This window comes from Antechinus flavipes, chromosome 1 (genome assembly GCF_016432865.1).
Source record: "Antechinus flavipes isolate AdamAnt ecotype Samford, QLD, Australia chromosome 1, AdamAnt_v2, whole genome shotgun sequence".
In the NCBI taxonomy this organism is placed as follows: domain Eukaryota; kingdom Metazoa; phylum Chordata; class Mammalia; order Dasyuromorphia; family Dasyuridae; genus Antechinus; species Antechinus flavipes.
Window position 1 is genome coordinate 694,460,812 of NC_067398.1, and position 27,302 is coordinate 694,488,113.

Genomic DNA, 27,302 nt, shown 5'->3' on the forward strand with positions numbered 1-27,302 from the left:
AGAAGAGTGGCCTGAGACACGAAGTCTATGCAGTCAATGGCGACTGCTATGTTGGGGAGTGGCAAGACAATAAGAAACACGGTAAGGGTTGTTCTGAGGATGTGGTAAGGCGAGGGGCCGGTCGGGGGGGGCCAGCTTGACCCCCAGAAAGGTCTGATCGGGACCGGGAGCAAGCCCTTTAGGGCCCAGGGAAGTCTGGCTGCAGGGTCCCTTTCACTCTCAGACCCTATGACCCTGGTGGCTGAGAGGGAGGCTAGTAGCACAGTGGGCAGATCCACGTGGCTCTAGAAGTCAGCCTGTTTTCAGAGGGCCTCAGTTTCCACCAACAATGAACAGTTTGGATTAATTGACCTTTAAAACCCCAAAACTTCAAATCTGTGGCTTTCAGAATCAAAAGGGGCCTTTGAGGTCATCTAATCAACTCAACCTCAGGTTACCTGATCCAACTCCCTACTGATCCAAAATGAAGACTCAGAGAATTTAAACTGTGCGAGTCATTAAATCCAAATTCCCTCAAAAACAAGTTAACCAACCTGAGGTCCTACGGCTAAGAAGTGGAAAAGGTAGAAACTGCACCCAGATTCTCTGGCCAAATCCAGCTCCTTTTCTGGAGTACCGTGCTAGAATGGTATCCAAGGTCCTTTTGACCTAGGGTACTAAAAATTCCCTCTTCCCATTCCACTGATGAGAGAAACTAAGACCCAGCTAGATAGTTATAGAACCTAAAATTTCCCTATTCAGTCCCTTTGTATAGAAAGGAGTCAAGGGAGAGGGGATGGTCTTTTCTTCCCCAGAAAAACAGGGCAGAGGAGCCCCTCTGCAGACCTAAGTGGTTCAGGCTTCACAGATTAGGCCCTTGCTCTTCATTTTGAGAAAACAGGAATATTCTGGGCAAGTAGTCAAAAAGTTTGACCTCTGGCTTTTGGCTTTTGATCCCTGCTTCACGAGCTACCTCAGACAAATTATTTAACCATGTTAGACTTCAGATCTATGATCCTTTCCAGCTCTGATGTCTAAAATTCCTTTCAGAGCTAAATTCTATGAACATTTTTGGGCACACGTGATTAAAACCTGGATTTTATCTTGATCCCTTTGTATGGGAAAAAATTACCTCGAGGCCATAGGTCACTTGCCTAACTAGAGCATGCTAGTGAGTACCAGAAGAACTAGGGGGAAGCCTGGCTGACTCACTGACAACACACTCTCACTGGAAGATACCTAAAAGTCAGTTATACTCCAGCTCGTTGGATCAATGTATAGACAACAGGTGTTGAGTCCACCTTGGTTAATAAAAACTCTGCACTGAGCCTCCTAGGACAGACATTAAAAGAAGGGATCTTTAATTTAACAAGAAACACAAGTCACACATAGGGAAAAGCCTTCTGTATACCAGGCACTGCGCTAAAGATCTACAAAAGGACAAGTCATCTAGTCCAATTGTCCGTAAACAGAAGTGAGTGCAAGGGATAATGTTGTAAAAAATTACCCTGGTATGGGTTCTGTCAATAAAAAGTTATTTAAAAATAAAATAAAATAAATAAAACAACTTATATATAGCTGATAAAGCAAATAAAATGTATAAATAATTATAAAAAAAAAAAAAAGAAAGAAAGAAATTGTCCATAAGTGCTGAAGATGTGAGGACTCAAAGAGTGAGCTCCTTCCTTGATGGCAGTGGAAAGAGTGCTAGAATGAACCTCTCTGGGTATCAGTTCCCGTGAGGGTTTTGGACCAGAATGGTTTTTGAGGTCCTGTCCCGATCTCCCTCTATGATCCCCATGATGGCTTCCCAATTCACTCACTCATTTGTTCAGTTATTTAACTATTGACCACCACCCACGACATATAGAACCACTTATCCTGAGAATTAGAAAGGCTCTCAGTGGCCACGGAGTCTGACACCTGCCTGAGATTCTCTTCTATACCATCTCTACCGAGCAGACACATGCATCCTGAACCATTAGGTTTAACTGGAAAGCTGGAAGGAATCTCCAAAAACACTTGAGTCTAACGTCATTTTTTACAAATGCGAAAACTGAGGTGCTGGTGGATTATGACTTTGCTAGGATCGGAGGCAGATCTGAACCCAGGGCCTTGGCCCCCCGAACCCCAATCTTCCGCTTAATCGCAGCTGCCTTCCAGTGAGCCAGCGATCTGCGTGTCTCCATCTTCCCTCTCCAGGGGTTGCTCCAGCTCTGCATTCTGGGGCCAAGCAGAAGGAGCTTTAATCCCTCTTCACTTTCCAGCCCCCTCAGTCCCTCACTTCTCTGAGTTCCTTCACCATCTCTCCCCAGCTACCAGTGCTTGACCCCAAATATCACCTTGGACTTACGTGTACGTGTTATGTCTACCCCCAGCTGAACGAGTGGGAGCCCTTCAAGGGAGGGGAGTAGTCTTGCATCCCCAGCACCAAACAGTGCTTGCACACACCCACTAAGTGCCTGTCGATTAATTTTATACTTGTTGGCAAACCAAGTCCCTCACACACACATATCGACTAGCGTGTGGGCCCCCAACCTGCCGATTTTGATTCCTTACCACGTCAGTCATCTAATGTGTATGATTCCCAGAGATTTCCAGCAGGGAAAGGAGGAAGCTTACTACCTGGGGGACCTTTGGAAGACATCTCACTTCCCTAGCCCTCAGTTTCCTCACTTGTGATCCCCTCCAGCTCTAGCTTGACAGTCCCATAAATGAGCTTCAGACATCCCGAGTCCCTAGTTACTCTTCCCTAGAGACTATCTCCAAGAGAATAAACCAGTTGGGCATCTCAGGAGAATGACAAGGAATGGGAATGCTGGCCCAGGAAGTGGAGGTTGTCTCACAAGTGGGAAAGGGGTTCAGAAAAGTGCTGGGTAAGAAACTCACATCGGGAGCTCAGACAGGTAAACTGAGAGCTCCATCTGGACGAAGACGGCTCTCCTCCCGGCGAGGTGATCTGAGCCGTGTCTGGTGTCTCTTCCCATCAGGAAAAGGAATCCAGAAATGGAAAAAGAGTGGAGCTATTTACCATGGAGATTGGAAGTATGGGAAGAGAGATGGTTATGGGATCCTCAGCCTTCCTGACTCTAAGAAAAGATATAGGAAGGTCTACTCTGGCTGGTGGTCCAACGACAAGAGAAGTGTGAGTTTGAGCTGTTCCTCAGCAAGAGGGGAAGTGGGGATCCTGGGGCAGGAGGGCCGGAGCTGCCTGACTGGGCTTGGGGGGGCCCCCAAGTGCCGCTTATCTGGGGAGCTTAAGGGAAAAGGAACCCCAAGAATTGAGGAGGAAGGAGTCAGAAACCAAGAAAAGGAGTCGAAGTCTGAGAGAGGGTGATAAGGGCTGCCGCAGGGTCACTTCCCCTCAATAAAACAGGAACAGAACCCTTGGCAGGAAGCAGGAGAAAGGAGAGATATGGGGATGGGAACTGGGACACACTGGGAAGCAAACAGGCCAGGAGGCTAGGGCTTCCTCCTGCCCTGGAACTGGGTGGGAGGGTGGGCTGGGAAATCTCTTCTGCCCTTTCCTGCCCCAGGACGGGCTAGCCCCTGTGGCACCCACACCCTGATTTCCTGGCTTTATTTTCTAGGCTGGGGACCTTTGTTATAAGCCCCGGGTACCTTCCCACAGATTAAAAACTTCCCATGCTCCCATGGGTGGTGAGAAGGGGAGGGGGGCTGGAAGAAATGCAGGGATTGGGCCGATGGAGCAAGAGTCAAGCTCTCAGCTTCCTGGCTGGAGTTGGGAAGGGGCTGGGAAATGAAGGAACCCTCCCTCCCCTCTACCCCCGCTGGGCTGGGAGTCCTGAGAACAGGACACGCCTCGTGTTTTCTTAGCCTTAGTTTTCTCATCTCTAGAATGGGGTGATGATCCTCTCACTAGGACTTGAGAGGACTCTTAATTGCCGATTGCCTGGCCCAGCGCTGATGCAGGCTGATCCCTCTGCCTCCCACAGGGTCATGGCATCTGGTACTATGCGCCCAGCGAATACTATGAAGGAGAGTGGAAGGACGGCCTCCGAAGTGGATGGGGCCGCATGTTTTATGCCAATGGAGATATCTATGAGGGCCAGTGGAACCTGGGCCTGAGAGAGGGCGAGGGCATGCTCCGCCTAAGTAAGTCCCCCCGGGGCTCTGCCCTCCCCAGGGACACCCCCCCCCCCCGCAAGCTTCCATCTCCCCCAAGGAGTCCCTCCAACCCACGGGTCTCCGTGACAACGTCCAAGCTGGAAACTGGCTTTAAAGGGCTTTGGGACATGGGACTGGGCACAGTGAGGGGCTGTGGGCTCCAGGGACCAACGGAGACATGATCTCCTCCACGTGAATAACAGAGACGGCCCCAGGCTCCCAGCCCGGGCACCCCAGGCCGCCCCCACTGTCGCTGCCTTCCGTTCCCCAAGGTCCTGGAGGGCTTCCTGCCTCCTCCCGAGTCCTGAGCCCCAGCAGAGCGCCTGGGCTCTTCCCTGGTTATCGGGTGCTCTTCTATGGGAACAATCATACCCATATTCCTGAAAATGCCCTTTCTGCCCCTTCGTTAATTACTTAGCCTCTCTGGCTCTCAATTTTCTCATCTGGAAAATGAGGCATTTCAATTAAATGGTCACTTGGGTCCTTTCTAGTACAGAGCAAGAGTTCTTAACTGGAGGGAAGTGGGGAAGGAGCGCCATTATTTAAAAAATGTAATTTGGTGACGTCTAGTTCGTTTCCTTGGTGATAATCCTTTATTTTATGCACTTTAAAGTAATCTGAGAAGGCCCCATAAGCTTCGGTAGGCCACCAGAGGGGCCGTTACACACATCGCCATTAAAAATCCCCATCTAGACCTTGGGTTCTGGGGTCCTAAGAGCTGACGTTGACACAGGACTTTAAGTGCTGCAAAGTACTCGGTGTCCCTGGTCTTTGAATCTCACAAGCCCAGGATGGGTATTACGCGTATTATCCCCATTTTACAGAGGAGAAACACGCAAGACCTCTATAGTTGCCCATATTCACCCAACTAGGGAAACGCGACTTTCTTCTGACTCTTTAAGTCCGGCATTTTCTCCGGTCCGACACCAGTTTTTTATTATTTTTTTCCAATACCAATTTTCAAAATTATTTTTATTGATGCTATTTTAAAATCTCACTTTCCTTTCTCAGTGCACCTCCCCCTTCCCTCTTGTAACAGAGAAGAATATTCGAGCAAAACAAACCAACATTTTGGTGTGAAAGTGAATGAACTCTAGTCTCTCCCCATTGCGTTTCTTTCCATGATAGCGGACACTGAGTAAATCGTTCTCCGGGTTCCGATTGCTCCGTCCTGCCTCTGTCACCGAAGCTCTAGGTTTCTCTGAATTTCCCATCTTCGCTCATGATCCCTTCCCATATCACAACTTGCTCAGTTAATCTCATTACAACAAAACGGCCAACGGGAATTTTTACAAAGTGAGAAGCCACAGGCCCCAGGAGAGGGAAGTGGGTTGTTGAAGGTCTGAGTTCTCTAGATTGCCAGTCAGGGCCCGCCCCTTCTGCCTGACACTTCCTCCCTCCATCCCTCATCACCCCCAGCCAGCAAGGTCTCCTCACCTCAGCTGGCACTTTCTTCCTACACATTCACTTACCGTACTGCACCCCGAGGAGGTCGCTTCTCTCCGACTAGGCTGCGAGCTCCGGTGGGAGCCCCAGGGACCCAGCAGGGCCGGGCCAACCCTCAGCTGTTGGTTGTCTGGTTTCCGTTATTCAGATGCTCTCGGGTCCTCCAGAAAGGCTGGATGCCCAGGGCCAGGGGTCTAGTCTTGCCCCCACGACATTGTGTGTCCGTCTCTATCCCTTTCTCTGTGTCTGTGTCTCATCTCTGGCTGTCTCTGCCTCTGTCTCTGCTCCTGCGCAGATAATGGAAACCGCTATGAAGGCTTTTGGCAGCAAGGGATGAAGAATGGGAAGGGCCGCTTCTTCTATGTGGACCACGGACAACTCTTTGAGGGCTTCTGGGTAGATGATATGGCCAAATGTGGGACCATGATTGACTTTGGTCGAGATGAAGCCCCCGAGCCCACCAAGTATCCCATTCCGCAGGTCAGTCGGCCACACGGACCCTCTTTTCCCTCTTTTTCGATCCCACATTTTGTCGAGTCCCTGGAACCCAGGCACGGCATGCAGAAATCAGGAGGAGCGGGTTCCAGTCCCACTTCAGACACATCCTGACAGTCTAATCCTGGAGTCCCCTTAACCCTTCCCAGACAAATCTCGAAGTCACTGTGTGGCAGAGCAGGTGCCAGTCTGTGCTGGTGGAGGGAAGGAGAGAGTTTCCTCAAAGGGATAAAATCCCCAGATCTGGGCCCCCCACCCTAAAATGTGCCAGGTGTGCGCTCTCGGTGGTGGGAGTTCAAAAATGAAGGTCATGGGGAAGGGGTAGGGGAAGGAGGGGAAAAGTTTTGCAAGGGCCAATGTTGGAAAATTACCCATCTTATAAATAAAAAGATATAATAATAATTTTAAAAATGAAGGAAGACGCTTTTCCGGCCCTGGGCACTTGCACACACGAGCATCCATACCCAGTACGCCAAATCTGACCAAGTTGTTCCAAGAGCAGCCAGTGCCGACAAGGGGGGAAGGTCTCGTGCCATAAGGCCGCTTAAGGCAGCCCCCTCTCGGGTACCCCCTTTCTTTCTGCCTGAGCATCCATATCCTTCAGAGGTATGGAGGGCTGCCCCCAAAATACAGGACAATCAGGAAGATCAGGAAAATAAAAAACAGCCCTCCCCCCAAAACCTGGCTTCAGTTCCTGGCCTTTCATGAAAAAGGACTTGAAATATTCACACTGTGACCTCTCAGTGTGGTCGTGGGATCGGTGGGCGTTGGCTCTGGATCCAAGAGGGTCCGGATTCAAATCCAGACCAATTCTCATTGTCTGGGGGACTTTGGACCCACTGAGGCTCAAATTCCTCATCTGCAAGTTGAAATGTTAGTCTAGATCAGGGCTACTTAAACTTTTTCCATTTGTAACCCCTGTTCTCCCAAGAAATTTATGTGTGTGTGTGTATAAATATATATATATAGTTTAAGAAACTCTGGTCTAGAGGCCCCTGACGCCTTTTCCGGCCCGAGGTCTATGATTCTGGGATTTTCAGGCGGAAAGGCAGAAATGGGCCTGGTTTGTGAGCCCGGTGACATTATGGGGGCTCGGAACCGCAGCTGCCAGGGTGGCCGGGCTGCCCAAGCCAGAAGTCACCTGCCTTTGTTGTGGCCCTGCCTCCCCGAGGAGGAAGGCAGGACACGCCCGGATCCGGGCCAGGCCGCCCAGGGAGAAACAAGGGCCCTTTGTTAGAGGGCACAGACGGCCGGCCTTCCCCAAGACGCCTGAGCCTGGCAGGGAGGAAGCACTAGGGGCGTTCCCCCTCACCTGCGCCGGGCTCTCCCTGCGGCCCCAGCTCATCCTCCCCACTTCCCTCTAGGTGGAACTGCAGAATCCCGACAAGGTGCTGGAGGAAGCCGTAGCCAAGTTCATGCAGGAGACGTACTGAAACCATTTGCAGGAACGACAACCGAGGCTGAATCAGTGGAAGCAATTTGGGGGGCTGGTCAGGAGCCCCCCATTCCCCAAGGCCGAGTCATCAGGGCCCTTGGGAGGAGAGGCCATTCAGGGTGGGTCAAGCTGATAAAGGGAAGATGTAACAAGGGGCCCTGTGTCTGCCCTCCCTCATTCCCTCTGAAGGGCTTTGGGGAGCAGCAAGGGAGGGAACAGATCGGGGACGGGGGCTGGTAAAAGCAGCTGAGGACCTAAGTTCTCTGCTGAGGAGGAGGCCGGCCTGGAAGCCGCTCGCAGATCCCTCTCCCTTCAGCCGGCCATTCTGCCAAAGGCCAGGGCAGCAGGACCAGAGAGGGTGGGGGGCCTTTCCTCGCTGGCGGCCCAGCACCTCGGGCCATCACTTCTCCTCCCACAACCCTCCCGCCTTAGAGGAGAGAGCCGAGGGAGTGATAACCTGGGCTCGTCCCAGCGGCTCAACAGCCCGGGGGGTGACCTGGGGCAAATCGCCTCATTGGAGACTCCCTCATGCTTTAGCTATAGGCAACATCTGCCCAGGGCTAACACTCCCCATACCTTCCTCCTTCCAGGGCTACGACTGAAGAGGCTTTAGAACCTAGGAACTTGGGGGTGGGCTGAGGCCTCGGACACAGATAGGGACTGGGGAGGGGGCCTCGGACACAGTAAGGGCTGGGGAGGGGGCCCAAAATATAGATCAAGGTTGGGAGGGGGCCTCGGAACACAGTAAGGGCTGGAAAAGGGCTTAGGACACAGAGAGGGACTGGGGAGGGGGCCTCGGACACAGTAAGGGCTGGGGAGGGGGCCCAAAATATAGATCAGGGTTGGGAGGGGGCCTCGGACACAGTAAGGGCTGGAAAAGGGCTTAGGACACAGAGAGGGACTGGGGAAGGGGGAGGCCTAGGATACAATTCAGGGCTGGGAGGAGACTTAGGACACAGAGAGAGGGACCAAGAGGGAGCCTAAGATAAAGCTTAGGACTGGGAGGGGACCCTAGGACACAGATAAAAGCTGAGAAAAGGAAGCCTTGGACACAGATCAGGACTAAGGTGGGGGGGATCAAGGACACAGATAAAGCCTAGGAGGGGGGGGGCCTAGGATGCAGGTTGGGTCTGAGAAAGAAGCCTAGGATACAGCTAGGGACTAGGAGGGGGGCCTAGGATGCAGGTGGGGGCTGGGACAGGGGATCTATAAGACACAGATAGTGGGAAGGGGCCTAGGATGCAGGTTGGGGCTGGGAGCGGGCTTAGAACAGTAACTCTGAGAACAGAGAAAGGCTTTAGAACAAAGAACGTCAGAGCTCAGAATGTCCCACCTTGGAGGCCATCAGTCTTAGCTCTTCTCTTACAGATGAGGACTCTGCTCAGAGAGGGCAGCTTAACACTGGCCAAAGTCACAGAGCAAGTTAGCAGCCGAGGGCAGGACTAGAACTCGAGGCTCGTGGCCCCCCATCTGGGGGCTCCGGTCACTGATCTTCGAGATGTACACTCCCCGTACCCTTTTTACCCAGTGTAATATGAAGAGTGTTTTTGGGATTTTTTTTATTACTCAAGTAAAAGTTTGGTCATCACCATTTCCCAATACATCCTGGGCTCTGAAATTCAGTTGTTGAGAATACTGGGCTTGTTTGGGCCAGGCCCTGGTCCAGAATTTTGAAGGAAACGTTCGGTCACAAGGGTGGGACTGTGGTCAGCTCCCAAGTCCTCCCTGGCCCGGCGCCGGGCTGGCATGAAGCCCCCTGCCACAAAGCCGCCTCTGATCTGCCGCCCCCTCCCTCGGGGACCCCCGGCATCGGGGGCCCATCAAGGACAGCACTTGGCTGGCCACCTGCGGCATCCCCGCCCTCTGGGCATATCCCTCTAGGCCCCTGCTCAGCCCCGCATCCCTCTGCGTGCTCCCCTGCCCTGGCCGGTCACGGAGCGACCACGGGCTAAGGCCCACCAGAACCAAGAGTCCCCGAGACACACACTGGGCTTCGGGCCGGCACTGACGCCGCTCTGACCCTCCCCCAGCTTCTCCCCTTCAGGCTGCCCATGCCGGTTCCTTCAGGTGATTCTCGCCCCTCACGGCCTCCAGGCCCTCACATCCCAGACGAGCCCCCTGTGAGCTTGCTCTGTCACTAAGCAGCCCATGTCCTTCCCAAAGGCCCCCTGGAGCCTTTCTTGGGAGCTGACTGGGGCAGAAAGCAGCGGGGGCCACTCCTTCCCACGTTCCGGAGCCCGCGCCCCTTCCCAAGAGCCTTTTTGGGTCTGCTGCGGTGTCCGAACTGCGGGGACTCTCTGGGTTCCAAGACGGTGACCCTGGGTCCTCCAGAATCACGCCCAGTCTCGGGCCGCCCGGGCAGGGCTTCCCGAGTGTCTCGGTGCCAGCCCGCTGCGGGCCCTGACTGATGCCCGGGCCCTCCTGCTTCCTGCCTGAGTAACGTAGGGAGAGCTTCCTCCCCCTGTCCTGGTCCGCGCCAACGGGGCAGACGCTCCTGGGGGGGACCTTCCTCTGGGAGCCCCTCAGTCCCGCCATGATACACACACTACTTTGACTTTGTAGACTGGGGTTTATTTCAAAATAAGCTCTCTGTAAAATAAGTGTATTTCATAGAAAAAGGTATAAAACCGCCCGGGCTCTGGCAGGCTCGGCCAGGGGACGGAGGAGGAGGCCGGAGATTAGCTGGGAAGGGCCGAGCCCCTCGTGGGACAGAGGGGGACACGGAGGCCAAGAAGGGCAGCCCGGGAGCACTCCCGAGTTAGCCGAGCCGGGCCTAGAGGCCGGGCTCCCCCACTCGGCTCCGCGGCCTCGGTACTGGGCTTTCAGACCCTTCCTCAAGTTTCCCCCGCGGCCGAAGATCTGGTCCCACCATCCCGCCTCCGAGAGACCGCCCTGTGCCTGGGAAAAGTGGGGGGTGGGGGGAGACGCCTCCTAAGGGGCAGGGGGAGTATGAGAGAACGGAAGTGAGACCCCGGGAGCGCGGGCCCCCGCCCACAAACACGGACACACAGAGCCGAGTCCCGTAGGGTGTATTTTGTGTGGACACACACGCGCACACAGACACACGCGCTCCCACGGCGCGGCCGGAGGGTCTGGGCGAGGGGTCCGGGGGCACCGTGGGCGGTGGCCGGGGGGAGGGGCAGAGGCGACCCCGCTCCGGCCCTCCGGGAGTCCTCCAGAAGAAGGGAGGGAGGCAGGGCCGAGAAAGGCTCAGAGGAGTCCCAGGCCCGTCCTCCAGAGAATCGTCCTCCCGGAAAGTCCTCCCAGGCCCGCAGAGGAGCCGCCTCAGGCCGCGAGGGCGGGACGGCTCCGCTCGGCGCCCTCCCTCCCCGCCCCCGGTCCCCGCGGGGACGCTAGGCGAAGTGGCTGCCGGGGGTCAGAGGGTGCTCTCCTCTGTGGTCCAGCTGGTCCTGCAGCCGCGCGAACTCGGCCAGCTCGTTGAGCTCCTGGAACTGCCGGTCGGTCTTGTGGCTGACCAGCGAGCGGTAGAAGTGCACCGCGAAGACGATGAAGACCAGGCCGAAGGGCACCATGATGGTGGTGGAGGCGATGGCGGCCTCCTCGCCGGGCGTGAAGCTGCCGTTGGAGGAGGCGGGCGCGGCCGCCGGGGGCGCCCTGCTGGGCGGAGGCTGCTCCGGCTGCTTCTTGAGGGGCAGGAACTTGACCCAGCAGAGCAGGACCACCTCGGCCAGGAAGAGCAGCGTGCCGATGACCGTGGAGAAGGCCCAGGCCAGCTCGATGTGCCGGTGCATGCGCTCGTGCGGGGACTCCTTCACCGAGTTGAGGTTGTGCACGTTGCTGACCGCCTCGATGTTGGGCAGGATGCAGGTGCTGATCATCAGCGCAAACAGGTGCACGGCCACCAGCACTGTGGTGCAGGCGCTGAAGGCGATGAGCAGCCCCGGCGGGTAGTCGTGGTTGGCGTCCAGCTGCACCTCCACCATGGCCACCTGCGGGGAACACAGCGGGTCAGGGGGGCCGGGGGAGGCCGTGGTGGGGGTCAGGGGTCAGGGAGAGGGCGTGGTGGGGGTCAGGGGTCTGAGAGAGGGTGTGGTGGGGGTCAGGGGTCTGAGAGAGGGCGTGGTGGGGGGGTCAGGGAGAGGCCGTGGTGGGGGTCAGGGGTCTGAGAAAGGCCGTGGTGGGGGTCAGGGGTCTGAGAGAGGTCGTGGTGGGGGTCAGGGGTCTGAGAGGTTGTAGTGGGGGTCAGGGGTCAGGGAGAGGCCGTGGTGGGGGTCAGGGGTCATGGAGAGGTCGTGGTGGGGGTCAGGGGTTGGGGAGAGGCTGTGGGTGAGGTTTAGGGAGAGGTCATGAGTGTGGGGGGTCAGGGAGAGGTGGTGGTGGGGGTCAGGGGTCTGAGAGAGGGCGTGGTGGGGGTCAGGGATCTGAGAGACGCCATGGGTGGGGGTCAGGGGTTGGGGAGGGAATGTGCTGGGGAGCATTAGGGGGCTACCACACCTGCGCACTGGGGAGACAGAGCAAGAGCTCACACAAACAGCCTTCCCAGCTTCCCTTCCTTTGACCCCAGCAAGGATCCTTACTGCTCCCGTTTTACAAAGGAATCCACGGGGTTGGGAGAAGTGACAGGATTTGTTGGCTAGGAGCTGTGAGGGCTTGCCCTTGGTTCCGGAAGGGGGCCGTGACATGGGGGGGGGGGGGGCAGTGTGCAAAGCCCCCGCCTCATGTTCCCTTCCAGAACCGTCGGGGGCCGGTGGCCAGACAGACCAGGCCCGCTGGGGATGACGTGAAGCTCAGGGAGACAGAAGGAGACAGATTCTGGAGATTCCTTCCATCCCCCCTGAGACTCAGTGGGTTTCACGAACCTCCCAGCGCCACAGAAGTGCCCACCACCCTCCCATTAAAGCATTTTCTCCCTCAGCATCTATCGACAAAAGCTACATTGTCTCGGGAGCCACCCTGGGCATGCTGGGTATCCCAGAAACTCCCCCTGACCTGTTGGTCTCACACGCACCAAAGTCCCGAGAGCGGCCCCTTTTTGTAGCAGACTGAGGGGATGCCCATTCACTGGGGAGCCCCGACCATCGCGTGGGAATTAAAGGAACACGGTCCGTCCTACGGACCATACTTCTCCCCCCCGACAGGAGGGCCAGGCTCGGGCTCACGGCCAAGGAGACCTGGTTTGCTTGACTACAATTTTGTTATGAGAATTTGCTTTTCTTCCTTTTTTGCCACGGCAGGGGGAGGTACAAGAGAGGGAACATAGAGAGTTGCTTATTTACGTGTTTATTTGCTGGGGTAATTGGGGTTAAGTGACTTGCCCAGGGTCACACAGCCAGGAAGCACTCTCCGTGTCTGAGCCACATTAGAACTCAGGGCTGGGGCTCTGGCCACTGCGCCCCCCAGCGGCCCCGACACCGTCAGCAGCCGGCTCCCAGGCCCGCTGCCCCCGCCCCTCAGCCCTGCCTGACCTCATCCTCTGTAACATGACGGGCCCTGGAGAGCCCCTCCCTCGGCCCATCCTGGGGGTTCTGGAGAAGCCCCCCTGACACGGCGCCCGGGGGCCAACCCGTGAGCCACCACAACAGCCCGGGCTGGCTTCCGTCCCTCCTTCCCAACAGGAACAGGAGGCTTCTGAGAACACCCTCCCTCCCTCTGCCTGAAGCCCCAAGGAAGTAACCGAAGGGCAGCAAGCCCGGCCCCGGGGGGTCTCCCGGGGGGGGGGGGGGAAGCTGCTCCTTCAGCAGGCCCGAGACCCTCTGGCACAGGAGGCCCCCCATGCCCGCTGCGGCCCCACCCCGCCCTCCGGGGCCCTGAAAAACACCCCTATGCCAGGGAGCCGGCTCAGCAGATGTGGGGGATAGCTGGGGATCTGGGCCCGGCCCCCGGGGGCCTCTCGGCGGAGCTGGCCCGGAGCGGGGCCTGGCAGGGAACCAGGAGCGGGATGCGGGCGGGGGCCCTGAGGAGGAGGGCTCCGCCAACCAAGCAGCCAGGAACAGCGGGAGGGCCCTCCAGGGCCTGCGCAGCATCTCCTCACCCCCGTCTGGCTCTGGCCCGGGGCCAAGGACCCCCCATCCCGCAGGTCATCCGGCTGCCTCCCTCCTCCCTGCGAGTGCTCCCCCGTGGCTGGTCACCACGCTCGAGGGGAGCCAGAGCAGAGTTGGGGCAATGGCTGCCTCTTCCTCCCCGAGCTCGGGGCCCTCCTCCCTGTGAGTGCTCCCCTGTGGCTGGTCACCACGCTCGAGGGGAGCCAGAGCAGAGTCGGGGCAATGGCTGCCTCTTCCTCCCCGAGCTCCGAGGGCTCCCGGGACCGCCGCCCCTCCTGTCCTGGGTCTGGCTCTTGCTCAGGCCGCCCGCCCTGGCCGTGAGCCCTCAGAACTTTGTGGGATCCGAAGGGACCTCAAGACCACTCGCTCCGGAGCCAACACATTAAAGACCAACCACAAATCTTTAGGAGTGACTCTATTCCGGGCCGGGGCTGATGAGCCAGGCCTTCTGTTCTGTGGGGAAACAAGCCGGCGCGGAGGCTGCTCGGGGGCCCCGGGGGGACAGAAAGGAGGCGGGCTCGGAGAGCCCCAGACCGGAGTTTCAGGACAAGGAGCTCCAGCCTGTGCCCAGGGCCTGTAAAACGCTCGGCCTAAGACGAATGTCCTGTTTATTCCTAAAATCGTCAGCGCGGAGTCGGAGGCTTCTCAGCCTGCTCTGGGGCCAGGGCCGGGGGGAGCAGGACGGCTGCCCGGGAGGCTCCGCGGGTGGGAGCCCAAGCAGGGCCTTCCTCTTGTTCATGTGAAGAGAGAGGGAGAAGTGGGTCACACAGAGGGGCCTCCAGCTCCCTCCCACTTCCCCCTTGGCTGCTGCTTCCTGTCCCTCAGGGCAGGGGAGGCTGGGCTGGCTGCCCGGGGCCCACAGACTGAGGAGGCAAATGCCCCGGAGCACACTCCCAGGCAGCCCTGGGGGCTTTCTGCAGGGGTCCACTGGGGCCCCAGGAACAGAAAGGTCTTTCATAAGCCTCCAGGCATTTCCTAGTTCGGTGAGAGGCTGGGGTGGGGGCGAAGGCCCAACAAAAAACAGTGGTGGGAAGGGGCCCCACCAGCCCTGCTGGAGCTCGCCCACCCCGGCCCTCTTCCTCCCAGGCCAGGCCAGGGGGCATCTGGACAACACAACCGGCGAGTCCTCGGGGCAGGAAGGCCAGGGGCCTCATGAGGCACTAGGGGGGCTGTCTGCATCTTATGGATGGACAAACCGAGACTCAGGGGATGAAGCAACCCTGGCCCAGGGGACCAGACTCTGTCCGTGGGAATGAGAAATAAAAAACCTCCCCACCAGCAATGTTAGCCTAGGGTGAGCCCTTGGGCAGAGGGTGGCAGGGCTGGGAGGGCCCAGAACAGGGAATATCGGGGCTGGGAGGGCCCAGATCAGGGGCTGTCAGGGCTGGGCCACCATCGATACCCGGTCAGCTCCCCACAAGTCCAGGAGGGCCGGCTCAGGCCTAGGCTCCCAGTCCGCACTCTCGCAGCAGGGGCCCTCGGAACAGGCCCAGAGAAAGCGGCTTTGGCCAGGCCGGCTCCCCGTGCCCCGCTGCCAGGGAAGGGGCCGAGGCTCGGCACAGCATCCGGGCACAGAAAGCTGCCGAGCCCCCATGCGGGGGCTCCCTGCCTCTGGCTGGGCTGCTGTGTCAGCCTGGGCTTTGGGGTGCAGCAGGGGATGGCCCTGGGGGACCCTCTCCTCCAGAGGGCCAAGGAGGGAGTGGGTCCTGGAGGCAGCCCCCCCGCAAGCCTCTCCAGTCCGGTTCTCCTGGGTCCTGGCAAGTCCCCACAGAGCTCCATGGTTCCCAGGGCAAAATTTGAGGATCAAGGACCTTCAAAGCCACTGCAGCCAGCGCTCCGGCCTCCCCACCCCCCAGCCTGTCCCCAGGAGATCGGGTTACCTTGAGTTGCTTCACAAAATAAATATAACCGGAGCGCAGGCCTGCGAACTCAAAATAAACAGCCCCGCACTGGAGCGAGCCAAGGCCTACCGAGAGCCTGCTGGCTTCAGGCCGGGCCCCCGCCTCCTCCTGGGCGAGGGGCTCGTCCCTCTCGGCCCTGCTCGGGAAAGGCCAGAGCTGGAAGGGGCCCTGGAGGACACCAAGGCCACGCCTGTCATAAGAAATGGGGGAAATGTGGTTAGGAGAAAGAGCATCCCATTCAAAGTCAAAAGGCCAGGCTTAAATCTTGGCTCCCTGATAACCTTGGACACGCTGCTCAGGCCAGTGCCCGGGTTCAACTGCTGGCCAGGAAGCGCCATCTCCAGGCATCCTGATCTCTATCCGGCCCAGGGGGCTCCAGAGGGAAAGTGAGGCAGGTGACCTCGCAGAGCCCCCTGAAATCCACTTCACTTGCCCATCACGGTGTCACCTCCCTGACGTCTCTTTTGGGGGCAACGTTATCCATTATGTTAAACTTAGAATCCCACCTCGGGCAAGTCAACGGCTGTGGGCCTCATTTTCTCCCCCTGTAAAATGAGGAGGTTGGACTAGACCCTCTCCCATTTCTAAATTATTATTCACTATCAATTCAATATTATTAGTCAATGACTAGAGAACCTCTGGAGTCCTTCCCAGCTCTAAATTTGGGATCCCGAGGATCTAGAGGGAATGAAAATCCCACATATCCAGTAAGTCAAATGTGTTTTTCCACCTCTACACCTTGATAGGGAGGGCTAACATTCTTCCTGTTTTATGGGAAGCAAGAGGTACTTGACCAGGATCATACAAGCAGCGAGTGGCAAAGCAGAACTAGAACCCAGCTCCTCCTGCTACACTACTACTACACACCAGTGGCTTGTGGCTGGAACAGGGGGCAAAATGCGATTGAACTTTTTTAGAGAAAGGTTTGGACCAAGGCCCACTTTCGCTTTTTCTAGTTAGAACACTGCTCAGCCTCCTGAAATGACTCGGTTTATCAAACTATACAGAGGGCGGCCTACCCCTGTGCAGAGAGCATTGGCTTTGGGAGTCGGGGCACCCGCCAACGCTCACTGGCAAGGCGCTGGGCTTTCTGGGCCAGGTTGCTCCCCCATAAAATGGGGATAATGGGGGATAATAATCTACACCAAAGGGTTGTTGTGAAGGTCAAATGAGGTCACGTAAAGAGCTCTGCAAACTTTCCACTGCTATAAAGTTTATTGAGGTAGCATTAAATGCTTTACTCTGAGAGCTCTCTTCCAAATAAAGGTAAAAGCTTCCTGAAGGCTTTTTCTCCATGGTCTAGGAGAGTGTTTGGCACATGATAAGCACTTTATAAATTCTTGATCCGGGAATAATGACTATCATCCCAACGGTCACATCAAAACCTGCTTCCTGACAGAGCACAGGCTTCAGAGGTCTCAAGTCATTAACAGAGTAGGCCTTTCTTCCAAGAATCAAAGAGCCTAAAAGGTTTCCTAGGTCATTTTGGCCATACCTGACCTCCATCCCCTACCTGACCAGTCCTCCTTCATCCTTGAATTGAAGAACATCCAATAAAAGGGAATCTACATCCTCCCAATTCAAGAAGTTGTTTTAGGAGAACTGTAGTCCTTAGGCCTTGGATAGTATGGCATTTGTTAGGATATCTCGTTGTGAAGGAAACTTAATCACTTGACAAGCATTGATTGAGCACCTACTACGTGCCAAGCATTGGGCTAGGTATGCAAAGGATTAGCCTAGAAGGCCTCTAAAATCTCTTTTTAACTTGGAGCTCCCAAGCTTAGCCTGACTCAAATACCTATTAGACCTGTGATCAGTTGCCTCAGTTTCCTCACCTGTCAGTTGGGGAGAGCAGCATTTTTACTGCCTATTTCAAGGGGGCAGGACGAAAGTTTTAAACCCTAACGCACTATAGAAATGTGAACTGTCGATAAGAATTCAACAGTATGACCTCACTATGAGTCACCGAAGGAACATGAAAGCCAAGAAGGATGATTCAACTTCAGACTTCACATATTCAGTTCTGGGACCCTGGGTGAGGAAGGACACATAGACTGGTTCATCCAAGGGAGGGTGACCAGGAGGGCGGGGGCGTTTCAAGACCACGTTTTGTGAGATCCTCAGAAGGAATCGGGAACGTCCAGCCCAGAGAAGCCTGAGGAGGAATTTGAGAATTCTCTTCAAGCATTTCAGAGGCCGTCACGTGAAGGGAGGCCCATGCGTTCGGCCCCAGAGAACAGAACGAGGAGCCATGGGAAGAAGATGCCAACAGATGGATCGCTGCTACTTGTAAGCAACATGGTGCTGACTGCTAGCTGGCCCCAGGTGGAACGGGCAGGGTCCCCTCTGCTATAGGCTTCAAGCCCAGCTGGGAAGACGGACCATTTGCTGAACTTTCTGCTCAGGTGCGCCGTCGGCTAGCTGAGCTCTGAAATTCCTTGTGATTATTATTCCAAAAACTCTCCAGGCCTGAGATCATCCATGTAAAAGCATGATGAGTGAACTAATTAGCCTCCTCTCCCCCTTCCATCATAGGACCACAGATTAGGAGTTAGGAAAAAAGGAAAAAACTCTTCAGGCATCAGATCTCTGATCTTAAGCCAAATCTCCCTCATTAAACAATGGAAAAACTGAGGCCCCGAGCTGAGTGACCTTTTGGAGGTCCACAAGTGGCAAGGTCAAGATTTGAACCAGGGTCCCAAGCCTCCCACCTTCAGCATTCTTCCCACTCTCTCCTCCTCCCCCCCCCCCCCATTTTATGTTTGCTGCAGAGTTCTTCCCTTCTAAATCTTTTCTCAAAGCTATTCTAGGCAACTTCCCACCTGGCCCTGGGAATGAGAGGAGGCCATGGGGGGAGGGAGAATAATCCCAAAGTAATTTATGTTTGGGGTTTGGAATGTGCACACTGCGCTTCCTAATTTTGTTCGGCTTAGGCTACTTTATGCTGCCTTGGCCCATACCCGCTGACCGCTGGGAGGCTGTCAATCAATCTGCTCTCACCGGGATGTGGTTAAATGGAGGCTGCTCTGTAATCCGTGGGATCCAGACCCTAAAGGGTTTTCTTCCAAAGGGAGTGAGGGGACTAGGAGAAGAGAGCAGGGACATAAAGACTCAGCCCCCAGCCTGAGGTAACTCCCCAGGCTCAGCCAATTCTGGACTGTTTCCATTACTGTAACACAAGCTCGCAGACTAGGCTGGAAGGGGCCTCGGATGGGATCCGATTCAAGCCTCTCATTTTTCAGGGACAGAAACTGATGTCTCTGCAGGATAAGCGGCCCAGGGCTAGGATTTGAACGCAGGGCCCCAGAGCGAGCGCCCTTTCTACAGTCCCAGAGCCACCTGAGCGGCATTTCTGGGATGTCAGAGGCAAGGACGCCTCGGGAGGCAGAGGAGGCCAGACTGGCCAACAATTAGTGACCCGGGCACTGACCCGTCTCATTTTATAGATGAGAAACCAAGGCCCAGAGAGAGGAAGTTCACGCAGGCTGCGATCCCCAAGGACTGGTTCTGAACCTCTGCCAAGTTTGCAGAGCACTTTATAGACATGATTTCATTCGATCCTCACAAGCAGCCTGGGAGGGAGATAATCGCAGCCCTATCACCCTAATTTTAAGGATGAGACAGAGCAGTTCTGGCTTGCTTAAGACCACAAGCACAGCGAGACGGAGTGGGGGAGGAGGCTCATAGACCCAGAGGGAACCTGAGATGCCATTCAGTGCCCATTTTACAAATGAGAAACTGAGGCAGAGCATGATTGCAGGCAGTTAATCAGTGGCCAAGGGCAGGATTCGAACCCAGAATTCTCGATTCCAAGTTGAATGCCTTTATCACTAAACCATCCCAACACTCTTATACCAGCCCTTAGCATGGTGCATATTAAGTGCTTTAAAAGCACTCGATGGCTTTGACTGTCTGAGAGCCGCCCTCTGCGTGAGGACACGCGTCCAGTCTCTGACCCAACCTGGCTACAATGCTGGGTAGGCTCCTTCCTTCTCTCTACGGAGCTGCTGATCTAGATGGTGGAGGGAGGCAGGGGCTCCCCATTCCTCCAGCTACCCCCGTTGTGCCACGTACCGGGCGGGGGGCCGACGCTCAGAGCCCAAGCGGACCTTCGGGCCCTGGCCGCCTTCCAGGCCAGCAGCGGGATGCCTGTTTTCATGTGTGCTGACTGTGAGGGCCTCCACTGGGGGCAGGATGCCAGAGTCCTTGCCAGGACATCCTGACCCTTGAGTCCCCAAAGCAGGACCTGAGTGGTTTGTTCCCTTGGGCCTCGAACAGAACAGGAATTCTGTCAGCCGACCAGCCCATCCTGGACAGAAAGCAGAAACCTAAGAAGGGGCGGCCAAAGGGCATCTGGGAGGCCAGGGAAGCACCGTGCCATAACATCTTTTCCTCATGGAGGCTGACTCTGCCTCCTTGACCAAAAAATCCCCCAATCTTCAAGCCCATCAAGCATTCCCTAGGTCAGGGGAGGGAAGTAGCCCTCATACCACCCTGGCAAACAGAGACTCCTGCAACTTATAAGTACTAGACCCATTTTATGGAGAGGAAGCAGAGGACCGCAGGTGAGGTCTAGACAAAGGGTCTGCTCTGCTCTGCTAATTACTATCTGTGAGACCTTAGACGAGGAGTTTCTCTCTGGAGCAAGGAAGTTAGACTAGGTGATGACCTAAATCCCATCCAGCTCTAAAGCGAGTCCATTTTTAGTTGGCAGAATTGGACAAGACTTCAGGGAGGAGGTGGCACCTGAGCAAGGCCTTGAAGATCTTCAAGAGGCAGAAATGAGAGTAGTCACATGACAGGATCCAGGACAAATCACTCCTGTGACATTAATCCAACGTGTATTTATTAAACACTTACTATGTGCCAGGGTAAACGAAGTGGTAATAAGAGGGCTGGATTTACATAATGCCTACTGCGTGCCAGGCACTGTGCTAAGCACTTTACAATTATTATCTCATTTGATTAAATGCTTTCTAAAGGCTCTTTCCATATCCTGTGCTTAAGGAGCACATGGGTTTTGGAGATAGGGTGGGGTTGTTCATGGGAATTATTTTCCTCTCCTCCCCCCCTCCCACCCCCCTCCCCAGATCAAAGGCCATCTTCATGGCCTAAAAAGGGTGGGGAGTTAGGAAGAACTCCCTTCAGGGAAGTCAGCTCTGCTGACTCATGAGCAAGAGGAGATTGGCCCTGGAAACTCACTAGCTAGCACTTGTTACTATGGTTATCCCAAGCTGGGCCAAAGCACCCCATCCTTCCCCCCACCACAGCCCTATTTTTCAGAGGGATTTTGACCGCAAGGAAGGTGGGTTGAACCTAGTCAAGGTAAGCATCATTGCACCTCTTCCCATTATAACATCTCCCTTCAGATACACCCTTTCATTATTGTTCTCCCTAGACACATTGAGTCAATAAAGTTTTACTCCAACACACACACACACACACACACACACACACACACACACACACACACACACACACACTCTGACCCTAAACGCACTTCTCTCCACCCCCAATCCAAGGGTTTCATTCCATTAGAAAGTTCCAGAATCTCTGAGATAAAGGAGAAAGAATCACAGAATATCAGAATTAGAGCCTTCAACTGACATCCCTTTTCCACATGGGACAAGCGGTCCTGGCCTCCGCTTGAAGACCTGCGAGAGGGAACTCTCTACTTGCCCGGGCAGCCCATGGCATCTAGGGATTACTGTAATTGCTAGGAAGTTTTTCTCTGACATCAAGTCTCTTCAAAAACTCCCTTGGCTGCCCAAGTCTGCAGAACACAGCTAATCCCTCTCTTTCAATAACAGTCCTTCAAATACTAACTCACATTGGTACAACCCTTTCGGGTCTACAAAGCACTTTCCAAATATCCCCTCACTGGATCCTCACAACAACAACGGCGGGAATATTCTCATCACCCTCGGTTTCTAGGTGAAGAACCTGATGTGGGGAGATCCGATTTGTCCAGGGTCACACGGGGAGACGGGGTTCAAACTTAGTTCTTCCTACCTCCAAATCCTGTGCTTGTAACACTAAGGTAGTCAGGTGCTAAAAAGCTGAACATGGCTATCCTGTCTCCCTACTCTGATCCCCGAATCCCTTCTTCTCCAAGCGGAAACATTTCCATTCCCATTAGCTGGTCTGACTCCATCTAACTCAAAAACAAACCATGCCCCTAAATCAAAATGCTTTCTACCACAGACCCAGTGTTACTGCAGTCAGGAGCCCTTCCCACCCTAATCAGGGCAAAGAGTCCAAAAGGGAGAACTTCCCCTGGTGATAGACCATCTGTTTGTCCGACACACTGGGGCCGGCAGAGGCCAGAACAGCTGCCTGTCATTCTCCGGGCCCCCTGCTCCCAGCCTGCTGATTTTAGCCATAGGAAGGGGGAGGTGACATTCATTTGGACCATCTAGTAAGGCAGGGTAAGAAGGGAACTTACTCCTTGTCCCCCTGATCTCAAGCAGCACCCCAATAAATAAGGGCTCTGACTAAGCAGAGCAGAAAGAAAAGCCGGCCAGTACCACGATCTGCCCTTGGCATGTGTGGGCAGAAAAGGGGAATGGAGCAATGTTCATTGCCTAAACTCTGACTTTCACCCCCTTTATCACAACCAAGCAAGGAGGCATTTATTAGGCCCTTACTATAGGCACATTCCTAAGGAAGAGGTTCCAAAGCAAAAAGACTATTTTTAATGGCTTTCAAAGCACTTACTTTCATTCGGGGAGATAATGCAGGCAGTCCCCTGGCACTTTATGCTTTTCAGTGCTCAATAATCACAACCATGGTAGTGACCTTAGAGTTAGCAAAATGATTTACTTAAAAGTTAAAAATGTAGATTATAGGTATCTCTTAAAGATAAAATATATTACATGTACTCTCCTGAGGTCAAATGCGTATCAATCAACAAAACCTTATTGAGCACTCCCTACTATCAGGTACTAGCTGAGATCCCTAGAAATACAAAAACAAATGGAAGCAGTCCTGGATGTCAAGGAGCTTCATGGCAAGAGAGCTCTTGAGCTGGAAACAACCAAAGAGATCATAACCTCATTTTACAGATGAGGAAACTGAGGCCCAATGAGGTTGAGTGATTTTTTTAAAGGTACCGATAGAAACTTATTTTTAAAATTTTTCAATACTTGTAAAGTTGAAGATGAAAGAGACCAGGGGATCCAGATTCTACACCAGTGTGACCCATGGCAGTCCACCATATCTCCTTGGGCCTCAGTCTCCTAACCTGTCAAATGGAAATATTCTGTCCTGCTTATCCCTCAGGGCTGAGGAGAAGAAAATATGAAATCAAGGCTAGGAAAGGCTTTCACAAATTATTTTCAATTAATAAAGCTAACATGGGAAGCTAAAAAACAACAAAACTCATAGCCCTGCTCATACCAAACAGAGTGAATAAGCTTTTCTTCCTTTTAATCACATCCTAACAACCTGGCAGCAAAGCAAACGGGGCCCTAAGTCTGAAGGAAAACAATTTCAATAATAGGGCAAGGACAGGATGTGGGGAGTCCCCCCACCCCCGTCCTGAAGCGGGAACCAGGAGCCCCAGAGAAAGAGCAGGAAAGAGACAGGTTCCAATTGCCCCCACAATGACTCCTGTTTAGATCTCCTCTTGCCTTAGGCCCATTTCCTAATTTCTTATTCCTCCACTTCAGATACTTATAAGATGTCACTGCCTGGAAATTGTTGGGTTTTTTTTTTTTTTTTTAATCCAACCGATGAACGAGCTTAACCTTTTTGCCACACTGAAACCTCCTCTCTCTCTCATTTGTTGCAGACCAAGATTGATGTCCATCAAGTGAAATCCACTTCAAGGAGGAAGCGTCCTTTCCAGGACTTAGCTAACCCAACTCCAAGCAACAGCTGGTTCTGGAAGCCCCTCCTCGGTGGCCCAGGCCAGATTAAGGATGGGGCCTGAAATGCCATCAGGTCACATTCTCTCAATTTACAAGAGAAGGAAGGGAGAAGGCCGTGCAGTTAGAAAACACTCCTGTCAGAATACGAACTCAGTTCATTGGGTTGGGGACCTACTCCGAGGCCATTGAGTTCAGCTGAAAGTGAGGAACGAGGAGATTAAATGATGTGCAAGTCACACAAATAATTTATTTCAGAGGCTGGATTTGAACTTGAAAATTCCTCCGACTCCTTTGGTCCCACAAAGTTCCCAGTTCAGTAAACTTCGCACTACACCACACCGCTTCCGTTATCATCTAGGGCAAACCCTATCTCGGTTAATGAGCAAAGTAAATCCCAGAGATTGATTGGCCTGGCCAAGGTCACATAGTAAATCCCAGAGCCCAGAATTCAGATTCAGTGCCTTAGCCCTCAAATCTCTGCTCTTCACCTGGGATGCCGGAGCAGGGGTAGGATGGGGGGAGTGAAGGGGAAGGGTGGCTGGCTTGAGCAGGGGAAAGATTCCCCATGACTCATCACCTCAGCAATACCACAGGCCTATAAAAAGCCCCCCACAGCAGATAATTGTGGATAAGGGAGCAACAATTTTGCTAAGTCTTGCCTGCAAGTCCCTCCATTCTATTCCCATTCAATTCAATAAATGATTATTAAAGAAGCAGGAAGATGGTGGAGGATCGGTCAGGAAGACCTGAATTCAAGTCCTCCTCTAAAACATATTAGCCCCATGGCCACAGGCTCCTCCCTTACCCTCTTAGAGGTCAAGGCAGTTCTCTAAGATTATGAAGTTAAGGATTTGCGTCAGTAGAAAGGAGTTTCCATACCCGAAGTTTCCTGGAAGATGAAATCACAAGTTTGGCCAACAAACACTTATTAAGGATCTAACTGTTCAAGGCAATTGTGAAGGGTCCAAAAGAGCTCATCCCACTCTCACTGTTACCCTATAAAGTAGAAAGGGTCCAGATTCCTATTCCCGTTTGGGAAACCGAGTCTCCAAGAGAGGAGTTAAGTGACCTGCCCCAAGAACTCAGTTAAAGAGAAACAAACATGCTTCTTGGCCCTGGGGCGGCTTCCCCGCTTCTGCTTTACCCGATCTCATCTCCAAACCTCGCCTACCCCCACCAAGCAGAGGGTGTCCTGTAGCCAGCAGGCAAATCCTCATCTGACTATTTCACTTGTTCAAGATTCAAAGCTGGGCCCACTTCCCACTCTCCAGCTGGCTGGCCCTCTGGCTGGCCGGCCTGGGGCTTGGGCTGGGCTTTCAGCAAGGGGGAAGAAGAGATAGTGGGGGTGAGAAAATAGCTGTCAACTTAAGGGGTGATCAGAGAAATCGAGGTGGGCAGGAGGCCGGAAATCCCCATCTGCAGCCCTCCCAGCGGTGAGGACAAACGGAGGGGACCCGACTCTTACGGGGAGGCAGGGGAGAAGGAAGGGGTCTCTCCTCCGATCCTCAAAAGCTGCCGGATCTCGCGGCTCACACTGCCAGCACATACACAAGTGGGGGAGGGGAGGAAGGGGGGTTAAGGGAAAGAAAGGCAGGACAGGAACCCTGCCCAGCTGTCTGTTCCCGCACCTCTCCCAGGACACCTCCACCAGACCACTTGTGGCCTCTTACTCCCCGGCCAGCCACCTGTCTACCCCTACTCGCCTGTCAAAAACGCGGAGCCACTTGTCTCTACAAACTACATATATACAAACACCAATTGCTTGCTTAACTAGGACTATGTTATAGTCCCGTATAACTGGACTATTCCCCCTTTGCCCCTAACCCTTGTCTACTCTGGTAGGATCGGCACCCCCTCTTCTCCCCCCCATCTTAACCCCAGCCCATACAGCTGGCCTCCCGATCTGCCCCCCGGGGCACAGCTGTCCCCCGTACACTCCCTGTGGCGGGGGCACAGCTGGCGCCCAAGTCTGTCCCCCCAGGGCACAGCTGGCCCCCTGGTCTGCCCCCCGGGGCACAGCTGATACCCTGATCTACGCCCCCCCCCGGGGCACAGCTGGCGCCCAAGTCTGTCCCCCGGGGCACAGCTGGCGCCCTGATCTGCCCCCCGGGGCACAGCTGGCCCCCTGGTCTGCCCCCCGGGGCACAGCTGGTCCCCTGGTCTGCCCCCCGGGGCACAGCTGGTCCCCTGGTCTGCCCCCCGGGGCACAGCTGGCCCCCTGGTCTGCCCCCCGGGGCACAGCTGGCCCCCTGATCTGTCCCCCGGGGCACAGCTGGCCCCCTGGTATACTCCCCGTGGCGGTGGCACAGCTGACCCCCCTGGCCTCCCCCCCTCAGCCTCTCTCCCACCCAGCCCCGCACGCCGGCCCTCTCTCCCCCTCGCGGCGGGTGCGGGCGCGGAAGCGGGGCGCGGGGCGGACCGGGCTTGGGCAGGCTCACCATGGCGAAGCCCGAGAGCAGCGCCGATGTCCGGCTGGAGGCTTTGAGCTTGGCCCGGCTCAGGTAGAGTTTGCGCCAGGACAGCGCCTGCATGGAGTGCTCGTTGAGGCTCATCACCTCCTGGTAGCTCTGGCCCACCCAGTCCGGGTACGAGACGGCAGCCCCGGGCAGCGGCGGCGGAGGCGGCGGCGGCGCGGCCCCGGGCGGCTCGGCGGCGTCCCCGCTGCGGCGGCGGCTCCGGCGGCTGCCGCTGGTCGGGGGGGAGCTGCCGCGGCCGCCGCTGGCGAGGGGAAGCTCAGGGGTGCTGCTGCTGGGCGGGGGCGGGGCGGGCTCCGGATGCATGGAGCACGCTGCGAAGGCCCGCCCGGGCGGCGGCTGGCGAACGGGAGGGGCCCGCGCGGCACGGCGCTCCCGCGCCTCGGCCTCGCCTCCGCCGGCGCCTCCGCAGCGCAGCGCGCCCCGAGCAGCCCGAGCGGCCGACTACCAGCGAGCGCACTGGCCAGCCGAGCCCCGGCCGCCGCCTCCCGCCGCCCGGACCCCCGCCTCCCGCCGCCCGGACCCCCGGCGCGCCCGGGGATTGGCCTCAGACCGCCAGCCTCATTTGCATAAACCCCGAGGGCTCCGCCCACGCTCGGCACCCTTGCCAGGGAGGGGGAAGGAGTGGGCGGGGCGTGGGGGAACGTGAGACCCGGCTCCTCCCACAACCCACCCCCTCCCACCCAGCCGTGCGCCCACCTCCCGCTTTTTGCTCACCCCACCCCGCCCCCCGCCCCCCGCCCCCCAGCCACTTCCTTTGACAGCTTCTCACACGCTCAAGCTCCTGAAACCGACCAGGCTTAGGAAACTGTCACAGGAATGAGGTCACAGCCTGTAGGCTGCCTGGCGTCGGGGTGACTTCCTAGCTGTGAGCCCCTGAACAAGTCACTTCACCTTAGTTCGCCCCAGTTTCCTCACCTGAAAAACGAGGTTACTATCAGTAGCTACTTCCCGCGGCTGTTGGGAAGATCACGAGATAATTATAAAGCTCTTGGCACAGCGCCAGACACATAGCAAACTATTCTCCCACAACAAAAAGGTGACCCGGTGGATAGGGTGCCATGCCCGAGTTGAAATCCTTCCTCGGACACTAGCTGAATGACCACGGGCAAGTCATTTAACCCTGTTTACCTCAGTTTCTCCACCTGTCAAGTGAGCTGGGGGAAAAAATGGAAGAAAGAAATGTCTTTGTCGAGAAAACCCGCATGGACATTATCGGCGTTCATGTCCCATGTGGTTCACGGAGGAGAAAACACAACTGAACAAAAAGCTCTCTTCCAGTTCTGAGATCCTATTTCTGACTAGCCTTTAACGCGAGAATGTCTTTTACATGACTCTAAAAGCTTTTTTTAGCTTCCTTTTTTATTTTTAATATTATATATGCATTTATTATTTTAGAATTATGCATTACATTATGTATCACACAATTCTATATTAAGTTGTGATAAATTATTATAAATATCAAATATTTAGATTTCGTTTTAAGAATAGCCTCTTATTTCCAAAATCCATGCAAGAAGAGTTTTCACCTTTCACCCTTGCACAGCCTCGTGTTCCAAATTTCCCTCCCG

The 27,302-nt window shown here is 55.1% G+C and overlaps 2 protein-coding genes and 1 long non-coding RNA gene across 4 annotated transcripts in view; 1 reads left to right on the forward strand and 2 right to left on the reverse strand.

Moving 5' to 3' along the window:
- MORN3 (MORN repeat containing 3) overlaps positions 1-9,086 on the forward strand; it is a 9,387-nt gene extending 301 nt beyond the window's left edge. The window contains exons 1-6 of one of the 2 annotated variants that reach the window (XR_007949658.1): positions 1-81; positions 2,970-3,124; positions 3,936-4,095; positions 5,849-6,033; positions 7,413-7,602; positions 8,852-9,086. The exon at positions 1-81 is cut by the window's left edge and continues 301 nt beyond it. Coding sequence is in view for 1 of the 2 variants with exons in the window: in XM_051972745.1 (XP_051828705.1) it covers positions 1-81; positions 2,970-3,124; positions 3,936-4,095; positions 5,849-6,033; positions 7,413-7,481 (650 nt within the window). In the remaining variant the exon portion in view is untranslated. Of the gene's footprint in view, positions 82-2,969; positions 3,125-3,935; positions 4,096-5,848; positions 6,034-7,412; positions 7,639-8,851 lie in introns of those variants that run through there. The other variant, XM_051972745.1, reaches the window with a different exon arrangement.
- A 946-nt stretch (positions 9,087-10,032) lies between these two features.
- Positions 10,033-26,136, reverse strand: ORAI1 (ORAI calcium release-activated calcium modulator 1). The gene is made up of 2 exons (XM_051972743.1): positions 25,696-26,136; positions 10,033-11,433 (listed from the first exon to the last, which is right to left on the reverse strand). Exons 1-2 carry the CDS (start codon positions 26,035-26,037, stop codon positions 10,837-10,839), a joined length of 939 nt encoding a protein of 312 aa, XP_051828703.1. The 5' UTR covers positions 26,038-26,136; the 3' UTR covers positions 10,033-10,836.
- LOC127545443 (uncharacterized) lies at positions 13,888-18,106 on the reverse strand. The gene is made up of 2 exons (XR_007949659.1): positions 15,366-18,106; positions 13,888-14,215 (listed from the first exon to the last, which is right to left on the reverse strand). It is a non-coding gene; the product is annotated as an uncharacterized LOC127545443 (long non-coding RNA).
- Positions 26,137-27,302: the final 1,166 nt, after the last annotated feature.